This window comes from Pyricularia grisea, chromosome I (assembly GCF_004355905.1).
Source record: "Pyricularia grisea strain NI907 chromosome I, whole genome shotgun sequence".
NCBI classification, from domain to species: domain Eukaryota; kingdom Fungi; phylum Ascomycota; class Sordariomycetes; order Magnaporthales; family Pyriculariaceae; genus Pyricularia; species Pyricularia grisea.
In genome coordinates, this window is record NC_044973.1 from 350,564 (window position 1) to 367,526 (window position 16,963).

The following is a 16,963-nucleotide window of genomic DNA, read 5'->3' on the forward strand; positions in this document are numbered from 1 at the left end:
AGGCTAGCTTTCTCGTTTGAACTTGTGGTTGAAAGAAATGTTGGAAAAAAGAACCTGACAAAACACGCCTTTGACGTAATCATTTTATAGACATATAATTCTATGGTTCAACATTAGGTTTCCAGGTCGTTTCAGGTAGCTATTATTTTTGAACTATCACACCTTTGCTGTTTGAAAATGAAACTTAATATTGACAAAAATAAAATAAAAGGATTGACCCGCCTCCAGCAACTGTTTCAATATGCTTTCAAAATTCTTCCAGCATTACAACGAAGCCCGTTCAACTTCAGCTAGCGTCTAAAATGGGTTGGCTATTTCACTAGATCATGCCCGGATGAATAATGCTACAACGCGTTTTTTGGTGTACAATACAAAATGCCCAACAATTGCGAAACCATACATTTTTATTTGTACAGGGGTAACGTCAAACCCCATATCCAACGCACGTGTAACGCGGCTTGTTTCTTTCGTAAATAAAACTCTTTCCAAATATAATTTTCAAAATGTCTGGTATTCGGGGTGCGAGGGCGATGGGGAATCACTTTTTGGGCGTTGTTCACAGTTAAAGAGGGAAAATCGTTTCATAAGGCGCTTTACAAAAAAATAATTATACAGGGATTCGTGCCTTTATTTATAACGAAAGCCTCTAGCTACTACCCCTATACAAATAATATATGTGGCTTGGCACTTGTTAGGCATTTTTTACTGAAGTAAACAAACGCAATGTATACGTATCGACATGGTTGTGATGGTTGTGATTTAGTAAAATCTTGTTGTAAAATAACCACACCTATCTCAGGAAAAGGTGACAGATATGGATTGAGCCCCGCCGCATGGAGCTAGCGCTGACGCGCGCCCGGACTTCATCGGGGGTCTGCTGCGCAAGCCAAAGGACTGGAATCTCAAGTAATGGCGCATCCGCATCAATGTCGGCACGGTCGTCCTCGCCGGCTCCGAGACCACGGCGATGCTGCTCTGCGGCGTCACCTTCCTGCTCTTCTCACACCCGCCGGCTCTCAAGAGGCTGACGGACGAGATCCGATCTTCGTTCTCGTCCCAGAGCCAGATCACGCTACTGTCGGCGTCCAAACTGCTCTACGTGCTCGCCTGCCTGAACGAAGCCCTCAGGGTGTATCCGCCCCGCAAAGGAAAACTTTCCCTTGTCACCCGGAACGGAAATCCAGGTAGCCATCCTCCTCATGATAAACCTCACAATATGGACTTCATCAAAATACAAAACAGCCTGGCTTATGCTGAAACGCGGCTCGCGCTGACCAAACTCGTGTTCAACTTTGACATGGCAGCTGGGGCAAGCACCCAGGGTTGGATGGACCAAAAGGTGTACATTATGTGGGCGACAGAGCCTCTTCATGTCTACTTGAGGCCAATCGTGCGGCCCTAGTATGCCGCTCCAAGTCTAGGGTTAAACCAGGGCAACCTCCTGGTCGACGGTGTTCATAATCAAGACGAGCTGTTTCCGACTGAACTAGCACATCCTAGTGTCCTATATTTTATTTGCTCGTTTGAATACGGGAAGCTGGGGACACGCTCCACGCTTCTACATGACAAAGCTGGTGACGGCAGGCCCCGGCTCTTACGAAAGCCGGGAGCGAACCGAATGGCCGAATCTCGTCATGATAGACCGTTGAAGCCGCTGCAAATGTTAGTGCGCTCCTGGAAGAGCTGGCTGCGATGATATTGGGGGTACTGGGGATCGTGGTCAGACCGAAGCATCCAGCTGCCTATATTCGAATACTTATCTGGATATTGTGACACGTGCACTTCGGCATATGATATCAAATGGTCCAGCGCTCCGAATGACATTTCCAACAGCTCTGGCAAAGAGTCTGAGGGCTTTGTTGTGATCACCATAGATCAGGAACTATTCTCGTGTCAATCTCGGACGCCACAGTAAAAAAGAATGCGTAGACGCAATCTCTTGAATCCTGAGATTGGAAGTTGGAAGACTTGTCAACAATTTGCTCGATAGTAGAAATCGAGATGTTTCCCCTTTCCGCGACGCCAGATAAGGTGACCAGAGACCACGAAGATTTTGCACTGGATCAGGATTTGAATTCAGGAGCAAAACACTCTAAATTGTGAAATCTGTCGATCTCAAAAGGGTTGTAAACATCCGTCCTCGTTAAGATGTCGTGGCCACTGATGCGGTGCATATGCATGGACTTCGACCTCGCCCGGTTACTTTGTCCATTAGACAATGTAGGCGTATTTGATGGCCTTTGTTATTGTTTTACTCCTGGGTCATGTATATTCCATCCACCCAAATATTGGCCGGCGTGACTGAGTTACGATTACGAATTTGGCGGAGGAGTGTTTCCAAATGAGGCCTTGAAGGGAATTTGTGCCACTTGGTCTGTCATGAGGTTTTTCGGAAGCAGTTGGGGGTTTGGCTCTTGGGTACTCCGAGTGTATGACACAGGATGGTAGGGTGGTGCATCATCTCGCTGAAACTTATGGAGGATTTAAGGCTTTCAGCCAGACTGTCAGTCTCATGGTCACCAACTAGAACAAGGTGCAAAAGTCTAAAGTTGTACTGGCGGTCCAAAAGACCACAAAACGTCTCAGACCCAGACTCCATGGCATAGACAATGCAAGTGATGTGGAAGATGCTATTGGTGCCAGGATTTTATTCAGCAGCGGCGGTAGTCAACCCTATGGCTTCCGACTCTCTCCGGGGCGTGGGTCTGACAGTTCTGGCTCCAAGATCTGCTTCCAGGATGTGCTTGCGAAGAGAGGGCGATCTTCGTGCTGATTAACGACCTTTCAAATCCCTACCATGGTGGCAGGCGACAAGGATCACGACCCCTGCACAGTGCTGAACTTTGCGGGTCTACGCAGCATTAGCTGTTTAAGGGAAATCTTTAAAATCGTGGCTCACGCGTACTTTGCAGATTTATGGGAAATATCACCAAGAATACGCAAACCCACTGCTCCGCGCGCCGCCCACAATCGTACAGGGACGGGGATTTCACCTATACCACGAAAGCATTAATTCCTAAACGCTGCATGGATCTTGAAAGAATTCCAGCAAATCTGTGTACAGGATCGGCTCAAAAGGTTATGTATGGCCTGTAGGAAGGCTTATGCACCTATAAATCACGTGGAATTGTGAAACCAATTGGATCGGCGTTGCTACCCTTTTAGCAGGTTTTCCGGCGTATACACACGCGTAGTAGAATATGGCTATCATTTTGATCTTGTTCCTTTTATCTAGAAAAAAAATCTTTCTCCATTGGCTGTAAAATGCTTCTTAACTTTGCTCGTTTTGCGGTCAGCGACGTCGCGTCATCGTTCCAAGGCTTGTCCGCACTTGCACCAGCCACTTTGAGTTGTAGGCCGGCCTTCTAGGGCTTGCGAAGCAATATCGCCATGTCTAGCTCAAATTTGATAGCATGTCCCTGCGCGCGTGGCTTTTGAGGGAGTTGAAAGTAGGCGTGTCTGTGTTGAGCATCCTTGATAGGGAGGGCGTCAGAGAGATTTTGTCAGACGGTTTTGTCACAGATGCAGTTCAAATAGAAAAGAGCGAGGCAAACAGTAAACTATGAATGAAGAATAGGATTTTGAATGCCGGCACATAATGTTGAAGCAGATATACTCTTTTTGGACGAATAATTCTGTCGGTTCAGCGTGAGATTGCAATGTGTGTTCCCGTAAATCTGACGCACACTTGCGCAATTAGCTGAAGAGGACCTAGTTCGCAGGCTGCGTAGACCACTGAAGTAATGATATGAACAGCTGGTTGGTCAAGGCATTTTCAGTTCCAACATACGTAGGCAGGTAGGCCCATAAAGTTATGCCCACCCGCAACGTTTGGGTGTTTCTTCCTTGTTTCGTTCAAACATCGGAAAATCTGACAAACACATTGTTAGTGTTTAGCAGAGCAATTGCTGCAACTTGATCTAATACGCTACCGAAAGGTGAGTTGTTATGCAATATGCCTCCACCACTCAACTTTCTTCAGTTCCGTCGGGAAACAGTTGTTAATATTAGGACTATTTAACTGCAACTGTCCGATTTATCGTGTTTTTAGATCACATGACCGGATTAAAATACTTGATTGAACCTCTTCTTATTAAAGCTACGCCTACTTCTTACTCATCTTGCTTTGACTATCCTCAATACAATATATGCTTTTTTTTTTATTGCTACGGGACCTGGCGAAAAGCTCCCTCCCCTGTCACTGTGCATGTATGCGTGGGCCTTCACCAACCCAATTGTCCGCAGGGAGCTTCAAATACCTGCCCCACAAAAGCTTTTTCTTTATTTTCTCCAAATAAATTTCCAAGATCGGGAATACCGACACGGCCCACAACGTTGTGCAAATACTTCAGGGATAAGGGTTTTTATCTATACCACCAAAGCAAATTTCCTTTATTTGCATACACTAACTCATTATTCAATTAAAATATAAACAAATGTTATATTAATTGTGGAAACTTCTATTCTCTATTTCATTCGTATATAGTTTGTTCATATATGCTTCTTCCATTAATAGTAAGATTTCTAGCTTGTATCCCTGTTTTATACTCTAGGTATAGTGGAGGGATACAATACATTCCATATATTGTATCAAATTTCAATGCGTAAATAGGGTCAATCTGCGCTTTGCGGGTTTCTTCAATATCTTTCGCACAGCAAAAGCCACCTTTTTGTAAGTAGTGCTATGATAAACCGCTGGGCATTTGAAATTGGAATACATGTTGTCATAGGCAATATATGAGAGGGCAATATAAGATCTCCATATATTTTATTAAATCCCGATGCGTTAATGGTGTCAACCTACGCTTTGTGGGTTTCTCTACTAGACTTGGTAGGTAAAAGCCATTTCTTTGTAAATATTCTTACGAAAAATCGCTGGACATTCTAAATTGACAGATGTATTCATTTATCATCACCAGTTGGTTCGGTAACCCAATGCGGTATAATTTGTTAAACATGGTGGAAAGCTATTTTGTATACACATTCTATAGATTTTCGACATATATAAAAGGGAAGGCTTTCCAACATGTGTGCACAATTTTTTTTTTTCAACCATCATCCTCAGCATCAGCAGCTTTCACTTCACTTTACCTTTTCAACCATCATCTTCAGCATCAAGCAACTATCACTTCACTTAACTTTTTCATTTATTGAAATCGAAAGCTTATTCTACTTCCAACAACCTCGAAAACACCCAGATCAAAATGCAGTTCTCTACTCTTCTGAAGTTCGCCATGGCCTTTGCCGTCACCGCCAACGCCCTTCCCACCGGGTGCAAAATCCACAACCGCGATATTTTGCAACTTTCCGAGGCCCGCAGCGTCGGGAAGGCCAACGAGGCTCAGCTGGAAAAGCGCAGAGACGCCGAACCGCAATTCGCTTGCGGCAGCTGCGGTAAAAAGTGGCATACCCAATCCGAAGCGGACAGCTGTCCGTCGTACCACAGGAAAGTTACGGCTTTCGTCTCCGACTAAATGCTACATTATTTGGTGCTTTAAAAGTGTGGGAATATTAGGTGAATAGCCGGTTTTAGAATGTTGCCTTATTTTCGATTTTCTTTGTTATAAGGACTTTGGTTAAAAGTATGGGAGCTCTGGGGATAAACGGCTTTAACACGCCTGTTTATTTTCGATCTTTTCTGTCATTTCTTTTTTCTTTTCTGATTTCGTCATTTGTTTACTTTCGTCACTCGTTTAGTTATCTCTTATTTTCTAGATTAGCACGTTTCATATAACAATATTTCAGCGCTGAAATATCTGTGCCGAACTCTACAACCTGCGATAATACTCTGTCATAAAGAGTAAACATTGATAATTATCAAAATATTGGCGAATTGGGTTGAAAAGTTTATACAAGCTTAAGTTTGACGGTAAGGCAGTCTTATTTTCACTTTGTCGGTAACAGGGGGACTGGCCTTAGCCCCTCACACGCCTATAATATAGGCGATATACGCCAGGCTTAAACATTAACAAGCTTAACCTTGGACCTCTGGCAAGGTTAGCAAGGGTCAGCGATTTGTTATTGCGGCCACGATTCGTTATTAACATATCGGTGCATAAGACTTTAACATGGGTAATACTAAGTCAATTGCATTCGGGGACGCACTGGGCCAAAATAGTCACAGCGGTTTCGGTCTGCCCCGATTGCTTCGTTCGACATATACATGGGCCTAATTATACATTATGTAATTAAAGAAACGGACTGGGAGGTACATTAATCTATATGGGAAACCGTAGTAATTATACATACCCCCGAGTGATAAATCGAGGCCCCAAGAGCAGACTGTTAACCCTGGTTAATTTTTGACTGAGCTTAAAGGTTAAATTTGACGATTTTCTGGCGTATTCTTTCGAGAAGTCTGCGATGATTCTAATTATTTTTTCATCTCAAGAAAATATTCCAAACCCTTTAGAACGGCCAACCGTTTCCATCTCGTACATTACCCCGCTTTATGCAATGGAAGCGCAAGGCAACAGTTTATAAATGTTATTTATGTTGTTTGCTCCATGTCATATTTATATAATTTAGTTTTGCCAAACACAAATTTGAATGCGCCACTGCTTTTATCGCGTTCAAATTACAAATGTAAGAGTGTAATTCAAAGGGTAAGAACTCTTTTGAAATCTTTCCGTTGAAACACGTGCTGTATATGGGTCGAGATTCATTCCTATCATTAACGTATCTAGTAAAGGCTCATTTATTCGTTCCTGGTGTTGAAATAAGTACGCCCTTTTCAAGCGATAAGCCGATCCACTTGGTGATCTCCTTTTGTCTGTTGCGCATACGTACGTTATGTTGAGGAAGATGATATCCTAGGTCATAATCACTCGTTTGATTGGAACCTGGATGAGGTGGCCCAGCTCGTCAGCCTGTGCATCCGTGTTCTTAATCACCTGGGCCGAGCCAACTTTTCAAACACAAATAAATGGCAACGTAACAGCCACGCATTGAGGGCCGCCTGTGAGCCTGTCTGAGTAGCATGCGGGTTTGCCTGAGCGCAAGAGGAAGAGCTGAGCGTGGTCGTCGGGTCGACGGCCGTCATCTGTACTTTGGCCTGGATAACCAGGTTACCAGGCGCGTGTGGGGCCATTTTGGGCCAAATTCTGGAGGCGTGCGCAAACTCCGAAAAAAATATGTATCAGGTCGCCGTCAAGGGCTCGGCCGTCCGACGCCATCACTATGTGCAGACCCTCACGGCCAACCCTGTTCAGGAGATGTGCATCCGACAGGTAGTACAACCTCCCAAGACGAAAACAAGCCACCTGGAAAGCCAAATCGCTGCGACAAATTTACTACTCTCCAACCGTGCTTGGGGTGACGAAGTAACCAGCGCCCACGCTCTGAGACGCGTTTTTGGGAGCTGGCCCAACCCCGTCACTCAGTCGTGTACCAGCACAAATTTATGGAGGGCAACGTGGCTGAAATGATTTACTATATGACTCTTTGCAATGTGTAGCTAAGCCCTCGCGATCAATCTTAAAGGGGAGCGGTAAAACCAATGAACAAGGTCGGCGAATCTGAGTGTGGCAGTCAAAGCCTAGGTACTCACCACGTCAATGACTCGTCCAAGTCAGTTTCTCATAAACAACAGCCAGCATTCCTCAAGCTATCTCACTGCACGTTCAGTGTTTCATCATACAAGCTACGTGTTTGAAACCAGCTCTCTGGACTCTCTTTATCAAAATTTAATGCTTGAATTCTGACTGTTGCTCTCGCGAGAACATTGCCCAAACGGTTTGAGGTCGGGTAATCAACTTACATCTCAACCCCTATACCATGCAACTCTAGCGCCCCAGCGGATGAATCAATGTTGTTTATATCCCACTTTCGCCAACTCGATTATTGCTACGAGTATTGGCAAAGGAAATTCGTATCCCCCTAAGACTATTACCGGAGGAGGTATCTTCCTTACCACAAAAACTGGTTCATGGCCTGTCGTTGCTTACCACGTGGGCAGATAGAACAAACTCACCTACGGTTATCTGTACTTATTTGCAATGTACTCTAGAAAATGCTTCAGGCTTGAAACACCATCTTCATGGTTAACGGCGTACTGACTCTACACTAGTAGGAGTAAGACGTGCGTGTTCTCAAGGCGCCCTGGACTACCACAGTAAATAAAGTACGAAGCAGCTGAGACCATGGGAACCCACAATTGAATGGCATAAGGATATGGTACGGACTTTGTTAACAAGTTCACCGTTTACCGCTCGCAACTGCTGGCCTTGCTGGGTGTGTACGTGGCCAAGGGGGCTACGTCGGAGCACAAGGACAAGTGACTATTCCTCATTTTTCTTGGCAGGCTTGGAGGTTACCTGCGCAACCTCTAGGCAGAGAGTTAACTCCGCTTAAATCGGTATGAGAGGAGGTTCGCGCACCAATTAATAATAAAGCTTGACCAAATATTAATCTAAACCTACCCATACCTCCCGGTCGCGTCTGTAGCAGCAGCACGTTAACTTCTCCAAGCTTATTGCAAACTTTTAATTACTGTTGACGCATGACTGATATCGCCATGACGATCATATATGGGGCCTGAGGTCCTTCCAGACTCACCGGCACACATCAATGCTATTTGTCGGCCAATAAACCAAGAAATTCCCCGCCGTAGAGGTCACTCCTTTGAAAGATCAGTGTATGAGGCTGGCCAGTTTCAATACAATAACATTGGTGCACGGAATCTACACACATCGGAGGTTTGAAATGAAGGGTGAGAACGAAGAACTTGGTAAACAAATCCTTCCAGCCACGGTTTAATCCAGTAACCACCATTTTTGAGGTTACAGTCGAACGCTCGCTACCATGAATGGCCCATGGCTCTGGCTAAGCAGATAACTCTCTCTCGAGAACGTGAATTCCCTTGCTGCGAGACGCCATCGACATTTGGCGGGATCGTGGTTGCGCCCCGTAACCCAAAGCCGCTGGGTGTACGCTAGGGCTACAGGGGCCACTATTGCAACTTTTGTAGAAAATGCTAATCCTGTTCTGATTACGATGGCCCACTTCTGCCTTTCGCTTCGGGGGCACCTCGCGCCCGTCGAGGGAACGGAAAAAATAATGGCCAACGACGAAACTAACACCAACGAGGAAGAAAGCATCTACTTCTGAGCAATTGTTCACTTGCTGGTGAATTATTTGTCTTGCAATGCTTATTATTCGGTATGATTACAACTGCCCAGGGGATCTTTTTGTCAACTAGGGCATTCCTTGACAAGCCAAACATGGAATATTCCGAATTTTTGTCGTCTTGGTGGGAGCCCAGCAGTCAAGCCTCTGCAAAGAGCTCCTTGATTGAGCTATCTGGGGTGTCTCAAACCTCCCCATTCGACTTGGTGTGTTGCTTAGGTTCAGGTCTTGACGAAGCAAACTGGAAGCTCTTGTGGGCATTTAGTTATAAGGCAAAGATAACTGGGCCAGCGAGGAGTTGCATGACATCAAGGAGTCGGTTTTCGAAATGCTTGATGGATCGCGTGTCAGAGCGCGCTTGTCGTCTACAAATTGTTGTATATTCGATGTCTCGTCCCAAAGTTAGCAACTATCAATGTGAAAGCATATTTTCGGACTAAATTGGCATTGCCGTCGAGAGTGGAATAAAGAAGAAATTCCAAACACACAAGAATTCTACATGTTCGATACAGTCATGTGGAAGAAAAATGCCATCTTGCGTGCCTTTTCAATTTGGCAAATCTAAAACAAAGCCATCCCTGCTACACACCAATACAGAGGAAGATACGGCAAGATTAACGATTGCCAGTTCCAACCATGGCAATCAGTCATAAGAACCCAGCCCCGGCCACCTGTTGGAAGGCTACGCTGGCCGCATGAGATATGTATAAGGGTCGGCTCTCAAAACAAACTAGAACTAATCTGGTGCCGCGAAGCGCCATACTGCGGTTGTGTCTTCAGCCGCTCCTATGGTTCGTTTTCTAACATATTGGCAACGGTAATCGGCGCCAGATTTACCTTCATTTAGATTTTCAGGCCGGTAATCCGTTTTAACCCATGTGATTTATCCCATTCTTATGTACGGAGCTCCCTTTTCTCCTATTTCCTCCCATTCTGGCTATCAATATTATTTAACCATACCATGCAAGCCAAGTCGCCAGATAACACATGACCCAGGGACGGCATTTACTTTTACTTTCCCGGTCCGAACTCCCCAGAGCGGGGCGAATTTCCTTCCGACCAGGTTGATTTCATTATTTAAAGGTGTTTTTTCCGATGTGCATAATATAAACAACAACTGGGTTGAGTTTAAAAATAGTGAAGAGCAGGCTAAGTAAGCTAAAAAATATACAACAATGATTAGTGTGATTGCTTGAAATCATCTTAAAAAATTGAAAATCTTTTCGCAAGAAAACTGACATATTACTAATTTTTCCAATCACTTGACTGGGTAATTAGTCAAGTCAAAAATATTTTTAGTTAAGCTACCTAGTCAAGTCAGGGCGGCGACCAAGTCTCATTCAATAAATTTGGTAATGAAATGAGTAAATGACTAATGATCTCTTTCACCAGCCCTAACGTAAACAACCAATTGAACCAACGCTGGTATCTAGGCCGGGTTTCGGGAGGCCGTTCCAGTCTTTGTGTTTGCATCTGCTCAATTTCAATTTCCAGTTGAAATTTCCATACAAATCGCTCTTTTATTCTTGGCCTTCCTACGATCTCGGATTGGTGTGCATAACCATACCTAGACAGCTAATAATCCCAACTGAATTGGCAGCGCATTAAATTTGCTAATAATTAACAGGCTTCTACAACAACAAACACTGCCTTAATTGTCCGGTCATTATAAGTAATATGCCTGCTCTCAGACTATTTTGGGCTCACGAACGCTAAATCAGTACAAAAAGTTGATTTTCTCTCCAGAGCCCCTGAATGTTATTTCATTATATTAGTGCCTGCACAAACTGTATTCGACCTGGCTAGTACGACCATGTTCATCTAATTCCACATCCTTCATCCTTATTTCTGTTTAACCTAATTCACCTGCAACACCCCGTCCGGATTCCAGTGTCTATGAACCCATTTCATACACCCCATTCAACTGCCACAATCACAGCCTCCTAGTAGCTATGCGGATGGAAACCATCCTTTATTCAATTACCATCGCTAGCATGGCTAATCCGGCGTTGGCTGCCGGCCGCAGGGTCCCGGTCAAAAGACCCCAAAGCAGAACCCGTGCGCCCGACCCGCCGAAAGAGGACCGAAAACCAATTTCTTGCGTGGTTAAAATGTGTGAATCGGTTGGCGACGGCAAACGAAGCAAAGTAAGATGTATAGAAAGGCAAAAGCTTTATCCTGGCGGATCACACACTTTTCAAGAAGATGGGAAGAACTCTATTACCGTTTCTCTTGACGGAAATTGCAACAAGTCGCTCTCTGGGAGGACTAACAACCCGAGGATTGGGTTTGTAGTTGAGAAGTTATACAGGCCTGAAGACCCTCTTTTGGCCGCGATTTCCAAGTACTTTGAGCCCCCACGAGCCCCACACTATCAATAAACGTCTTTGTGGCTGAGGTTTCTGTATCAAAATGGAGATTGTGTAGCGGAAGAAAATCGGAGAGCTGGGTTCGAGCCAGTGTGTATATAGCGAAAAGTGATATTATCAAGATTACCAAGTAACAAAGTGTTTACAAAAACTTCAAAAAAGCCTATAACCGTGGATATCTGCTGGAAAGGAAGACACGACAGAGATTGGAATGGTCCAAACCTGACCCCATGCTCACCGATCCAGGCTTTTGTCTGCAGTCCAGCTGCCCCAGTTTAGTCATAGCAACCGTCGCAGAAGACCATTTTAACAGAAGGGATAAAACTCTCGTAGTGCCGGGGAAAAATCGTTTCTTAGAAGAGACCCAAGTGCCTGAACACGAGGATTATGGGGCCCATTTTTTTGAGTTGGAATAGAAAGGCGGGTTGTTAGGCTCGCCTTCAACTTTGCCAGCAAGCAAGCTGGGGGTGGGGCTCACAAATATCAGTTTGGACTACTGAATACAAAATACAAACTAGCATTACAACCCCAAACTCTTCTCTTAGCCTCAGGGTAGTTTGTGGGTACAAATGGATTTGAGCTCGACACTTTGACGTCGTATACCGGACCGGAGAAGCATCTGTCAGGGCAAGGGGTTTACCGTGCCATTCCGCCCAAGCCCGACTCGGAAGCGCCAATTCGGAGCATATAATTCGAAGGCTTGATAGTCTATTGATTCGTAGGCTGGATATGAATGGGTGAGAACAAGGTACAAATATCGATGGAGGAGGTAGAATATCATGTTGAAATGGTCAATAGAAGCAAATAGCATGAGGGAGTTGTGACACCTTCATACCGCGAATGGTAGCTGAAGATGTTCTTCGACTTAAATTAATTGCAAACCACATCTCATACAATATATTTGAAAGTAGAAACAAAGAGAAAACATGGATACATCACGAAAGATTAGCTAGTAGCATAATCTAATCGGTGGTAGGGAACAACTCCTTTTATTGGTCCTCCGTATACATGGGCTGAACTTCAAAGCGAACATCTCACAAACGAGCAGTACTTGTAAGGCCTTCAAAAACCCGAGAATCAGTATAGCCCGGCCCAGTCCTTGGTCCCGTGGACCTTGCATGGGGGCCCCCAATAGCCCATGGGCTTTCTCGGGTGATAATTGGGGCCCGCGGGCCTTGAAACTAAGCTTGGTGTGAATTTAAGATGAAAATAAGAAATTTGAAAGGTGGATGGATCTTCATTCGAAGTATGTCAGAGAAGATCAGCTAAACCATTAAAACCGGCGAAACATACCTATTATTACGTTGTAAATCAAACTATTATACCATTTATAACGGTGCATCTAGCCTTTCCATTAAGTATCTATTAACGACATCCATATTATTAAATTAATGGTGAAACTTGGTTTGTTATCGAGTATAACGAAAGCAATTCACAGCGGTAATTTCAATAGAATATTAGCTGACTTTGGTACAAACAAGAGGGATTTTTTAGGGGACATTCCGGGGCATTTTGGAAGTACTTACACGATGCCCAAAGACTCCACGTATACGAATTAGCAATAAAAATACAGTTTTGCGTAAAAACTGTTGATGCAAGCAGGAGCGGAAAATACAATCTCGTTGAGAGTTTGTACCGGCTGTTCGCATCGTAGCAATGAGAAGGCAGATGTGATATACTTTGGAGTGCTGTGCCTTGATAGAAGAAATACAGGTGAATACTAATCTTGGTAATGATTTCACATGGGAAGATGAACAAGCCGTTGGCAAGATGACCCGAGGGCGGAATATAAGTCATTTCTATAAATCCATTCTCAGTATTAATAGTATCGCTCTGGTCAGCTGCAACCCCATCCTCGCTTCCAAATCCATTAATACCCCCGTGAACCAGAATCTCAAAATCATTGTCAAAAGCTCCCCTGCCTTGTTGTGGGCATACTTAAATTCGTAAAGTTTCTAGTGTCTCTTCGGTGTTGAATATAAGCTAAAACTATGACAAATATTATAAGTATTGAAGTACATCGCTTTTTCACGAGACCGAGTCTTGGATCCCACAGGCCAATAGCATATCTTGATAGGCGCCACCATAAGCCGATGTAAAGCAGCAAAGAAATTGCCAATGAACTAATGTTAGGTTTCGAAGTGAACTTGTAAGGCTGTGTGTGAATGGCCACTATGAAGATATCCAATCGTCCAGACCGATAACTCGCGCTGTCCCTGCTTTAGAACGTTTCAGTGAAAGCGCTTGGCAGATGGAAGCCACCAAGCCAGAACGTGGAGACAAAGGTGGTACAAGGGCTGTCGAATTCGCCGACTTGTGGTATTTCAATACGTAAGGGCTGGTGTCACGGCGCGAGACGTATCTGGCATTGGGTCATGCCTATGTAGAACGGTGACTGATGTTAGACTAGGTATGTAACAATGAATAAGCAACCGGTATTTGGACAGGAGGTACACAGTTGGTGAAATTGTTTTAACACCCACAAATGGCTAAATTGCAGTGACTTGAACATAACGACAATATCAGTGATTATTAGTCCCGAACTATGTATCTCAAGACCATATATAGCCAGGACCACCTGGCCATGTGTCCAACATCTTCCAGAGATTTTCAGCGAACGACCCTAAGAACATGGAAAGTTATTTGTCGTAGATGATCTTCATGTAGCAAAATAGTGCAGTTAGCAGAAAGATAGCCCAACCGGTTTGTTAGTACGAAGGACTAAGCAGATTCTTTAATTTCCGAATTTCCCACGCTCCAGCGCCGATTGGAATCTTAGGCACCATGCTGAAGCGTTCATCTTCTTTGCGATTTTTCCCGATTGAAACAAAGTCTTATATGCGAACGTCCGAGTACTTCCGTTATAGGAGTCAAAATCGTAAGCGGCGCAGGAACTGGACTGCAAATGTGCCCTTTGTCGTTCAGTGTTATACTAAAACTGCCGAGTGAAACATAAGGGACCCATGTTATATTAGAGGCCTCGGCGTTAGGTTATTTAACCGGTAATTCATGAGGTGATAGGGACTGGCTACGGTAAGGCCTGCCAAAACCCGCCCATGGGGGCCCGCGCCGGCCCAAATAGGTGGGTCGGGGGGCCCGCGGGTAAACTGTAATATTTATGGGGGGGCCCAACCCGGCCCAAATTTGAACGCGGGTTTTTGTTACGATCAAGGTATCGGGTAACCTGTTCTTATGGTAAAGTACAGTGGGTTGAAGCAATTGAGCGTCTAAACTGGGTAATTGGGATTCCTAATAACTGGGGTAAAGTTATAATCGATTCCTGGGTAGGTAGTAAATTGGATACAAGTTAATTGCTACTAAACAATTTCAGGCTAAATTCTATTTACATGGTAATAAGCGTATTTTATATAAATTCTATCCCGGATGTGATTTTTTTTAATTTTAACAAATTAATAAAATTACTTTCCCTTAATTTGTGGTAATTTTAAAAAATTATTAAAATTATTTTTTTGGCGATTACGTAGTATTACGTAATCCGGCTTCCTTACGTAATCCATTTTTTACCGGTCGGTGTCTATATCGTTAAAAGGGGTGTAACCCTACCTGGCCTTTTTGGTACCGGCCCAATTGTTTGGTCGTAATATCAGATTTCCTTTTTTTTAGCCAAATCCCTTTGGCTTTAAATAATTTGTATTCCCCTAATTTTTGTTATTCGTTCCTGGTTCTTTTTTTACTAATTTTTTTGCGTTATATTTAATCGTATAATTAAATCGAAATTTAATCGTTCGTCGATAAAACGTCGCTACGCCCTTTTTTTTTTTTTTATTATCGACTAATATTGTTAAAATGTTTTCCTGTAATTTTTGCTGTACCAAAAGTATAACGTTTTATTAGGTGTTTTCCCAGGATTCGGTTCGTTACGTGGAATATATCCGTTCCAACCGTTCCGGGTATAATGTATTGGATTTATCCGCTATTTAAATCCGGTATATTGGTTGTTAACATTTAAAATTGGACGCGGAAATCGAAACGTTCGAAAAATAGATCTATACGCAATAGGCGAAATTATTTCGTCTGCGAAAACAAAAAAAATTGTGGTTTAAAAAAATAATGCGAATTATATTTCGCGGAATTAACGATTTGGAGGAATTAAATTGCGTGAAACGTAAAAAGGTAAAACGGAAGGAACGGCGGCGATTAGCCGAAATCCTTTTTAAAATATCCCTAAAATTGTTTTTTCCGGATTTTAATTTTATTTGGGATTCGTTTTTCCCAATAAATTTTTTAAATTTTTTTTTATTAAACGAAATAAATATTTTCGCGCGGTATTTTATTGGTAAATTATTTTATTCGTATATTTTAATTTGTAGTATATATTAATTATTTTTTTCGTAAATTCGTTTCGTAATATGGTTTCGAATTTTAATCGGTCCTTATTTTTTAAAAATAATAGGTAATATTTTTTTAAATTTTCCTTTTTTTTTGGTTAATTTGCTCGCAAATTTAATTTTTGGTAATATTGGCGGAACGGTTTTTAGCAATTTTAAAAATGGTTAAAAGGTTTCCAAATATTTTTTTCGTATCCGTAATTTTTCCATTTAATAAGGTATTCCGTTTTTCCGTGGTTACGTTTATAATTTAATATTCGTTTTATTTCGTAAATTTTTTATACGTCGATTTTAATCGTTTTTTATATATTAATACCGTATGGTACTAATTCCAATAATAATATATAAAATGTCGGGTAAATTTTTATAATATTTGGTAATAATAGTTTATAATTGGTATCGCTAATCTTTTTATTAATTTTAAAAGATCCAAATTTTTTAAAATTAAATTTATTATTTGGTCGTTGTATTTTAATATTACGTCGAATAAGGTAAACGTTATTTCCCTTTTTAAAGGATGGTCCCTTTATCCGATGCTGGTTGGCGTATTTTATTATTTTTTTTCGTACGAATTTTAATTTTTGTTGAAATTCCTTGTATAATTATCGTAATTCGTTTGTTTGTTTGTCGGCTCGCGGTACCGTAATGGTTATTTTGGGTTTTCCATATACGGTAGAATTAAACCTATAATTGGCATAAAACGGGGTTATTTTGGTATTTTCGTTTTTTAAACTATTATAGGCGAATTATATTATAGGTAATAACCGTACCCAATCGTTTTATTTATGGTTTACGTAGCATTTTAGGTATTATTCGAATATTTAATTGGCTCGTTTTGTTTATCCGTCCGTTTGGGGGTAAAATATTGTTAATAGTTTGTAATTAGTTTTTAGCTATTTCATTAATAATTTCCAGAATTTTAATGTGAAAAATTTATTTTTATCGGTAATAATACTTTTTAATAATCCGTAATTGCTAACAATTATTCGTAAAAATGTATAGGCGATTTTTTTAGCGTTACTGCTTTTTTTATAGGGTAAAAAATAGGTATATTTAATAAGTTTATCCACTATAACCAATATGCTATCGTATTTGGTTTTAATAAATAATTCTTCCGAA

The 16,963-nt window shown here is 42.3% G+C and overlaps 4 protein-coding genes across 4 annotated transcripts; 3 read left to right on the plus strand and 1 right to left on the minus strand.

Moving 5' to 3' along the window:
* Positions 1-967: 967 nt before the first annotated feature.
* Positions 968-1,649, plus strand: PgNI_05193 (uncharacterized protein; the record flags this gene model as incomplete). The annotated part of the gene is made up of 2 exons (XM_031125228.1): positions 968-1,401; positions 1,538-1,649. The coding sequence occupies 2 exons, from the start codon at positions 968-970 to the stop codon at positions 1,647-1,649; spliced, it is 546 nt and encodes a 181-aa protein (XP_030983238.1).
* A 3,555-nt stretch (positions 1,650-5,204) lies between these two features.
* Positions 5,205-5,474, plus strand: PgNI_05194 (uncharacterized protein; the record flags this gene model as incomplete). Its single annotated transcript, XM_031125229.1, has 1 exon — positions 5,205-5,474. The coding sequence occupies one exon, from the start codon at positions 5,205-5,207 to the stop codon at positions 5,472-5,474; it is 270 nt and encodes an 89-aa protein (XP_030983235.1).
* A 1,219-nt stretch (positions 5,475-6,693) lies between these two features.
* On the minus strand, positions 6,694-7,090 carry PgNI_05195 (uncharacterized protein; the record flags this gene model as incomplete). Its single annotated transcript, XM_031125230.1, has 2 exons — positions 6,694-6,772; positions 6,894-7,090. 2 exons carry the CDS (start codon positions 7,088-7,090, stop codon positions 6,694-6,696), a joined length of 276 nt encoding a protein of 91 aa, XP_030983236.1.
* A 4,030-nt stretch (positions 7,091-11,120) lies between these two features.
* PgNI_05196 (uncharacterized protein) lies at positions 11,121-11,507 on the plus strand (the record flags this gene model as incomplete). Its single annotated transcript, XM_031125231.1, has 1 exon — positions 11,121-11,507. One exon carries the CDS (start codon positions 11,121-11,123, stop codon positions 11,505-11,507), a length of 387 nt encoding a protein of 128 aa, XP_030983232.1.
* Between the last annotated feature and the right edge of the window lie 5,456 nt (positions 11,508-16,963).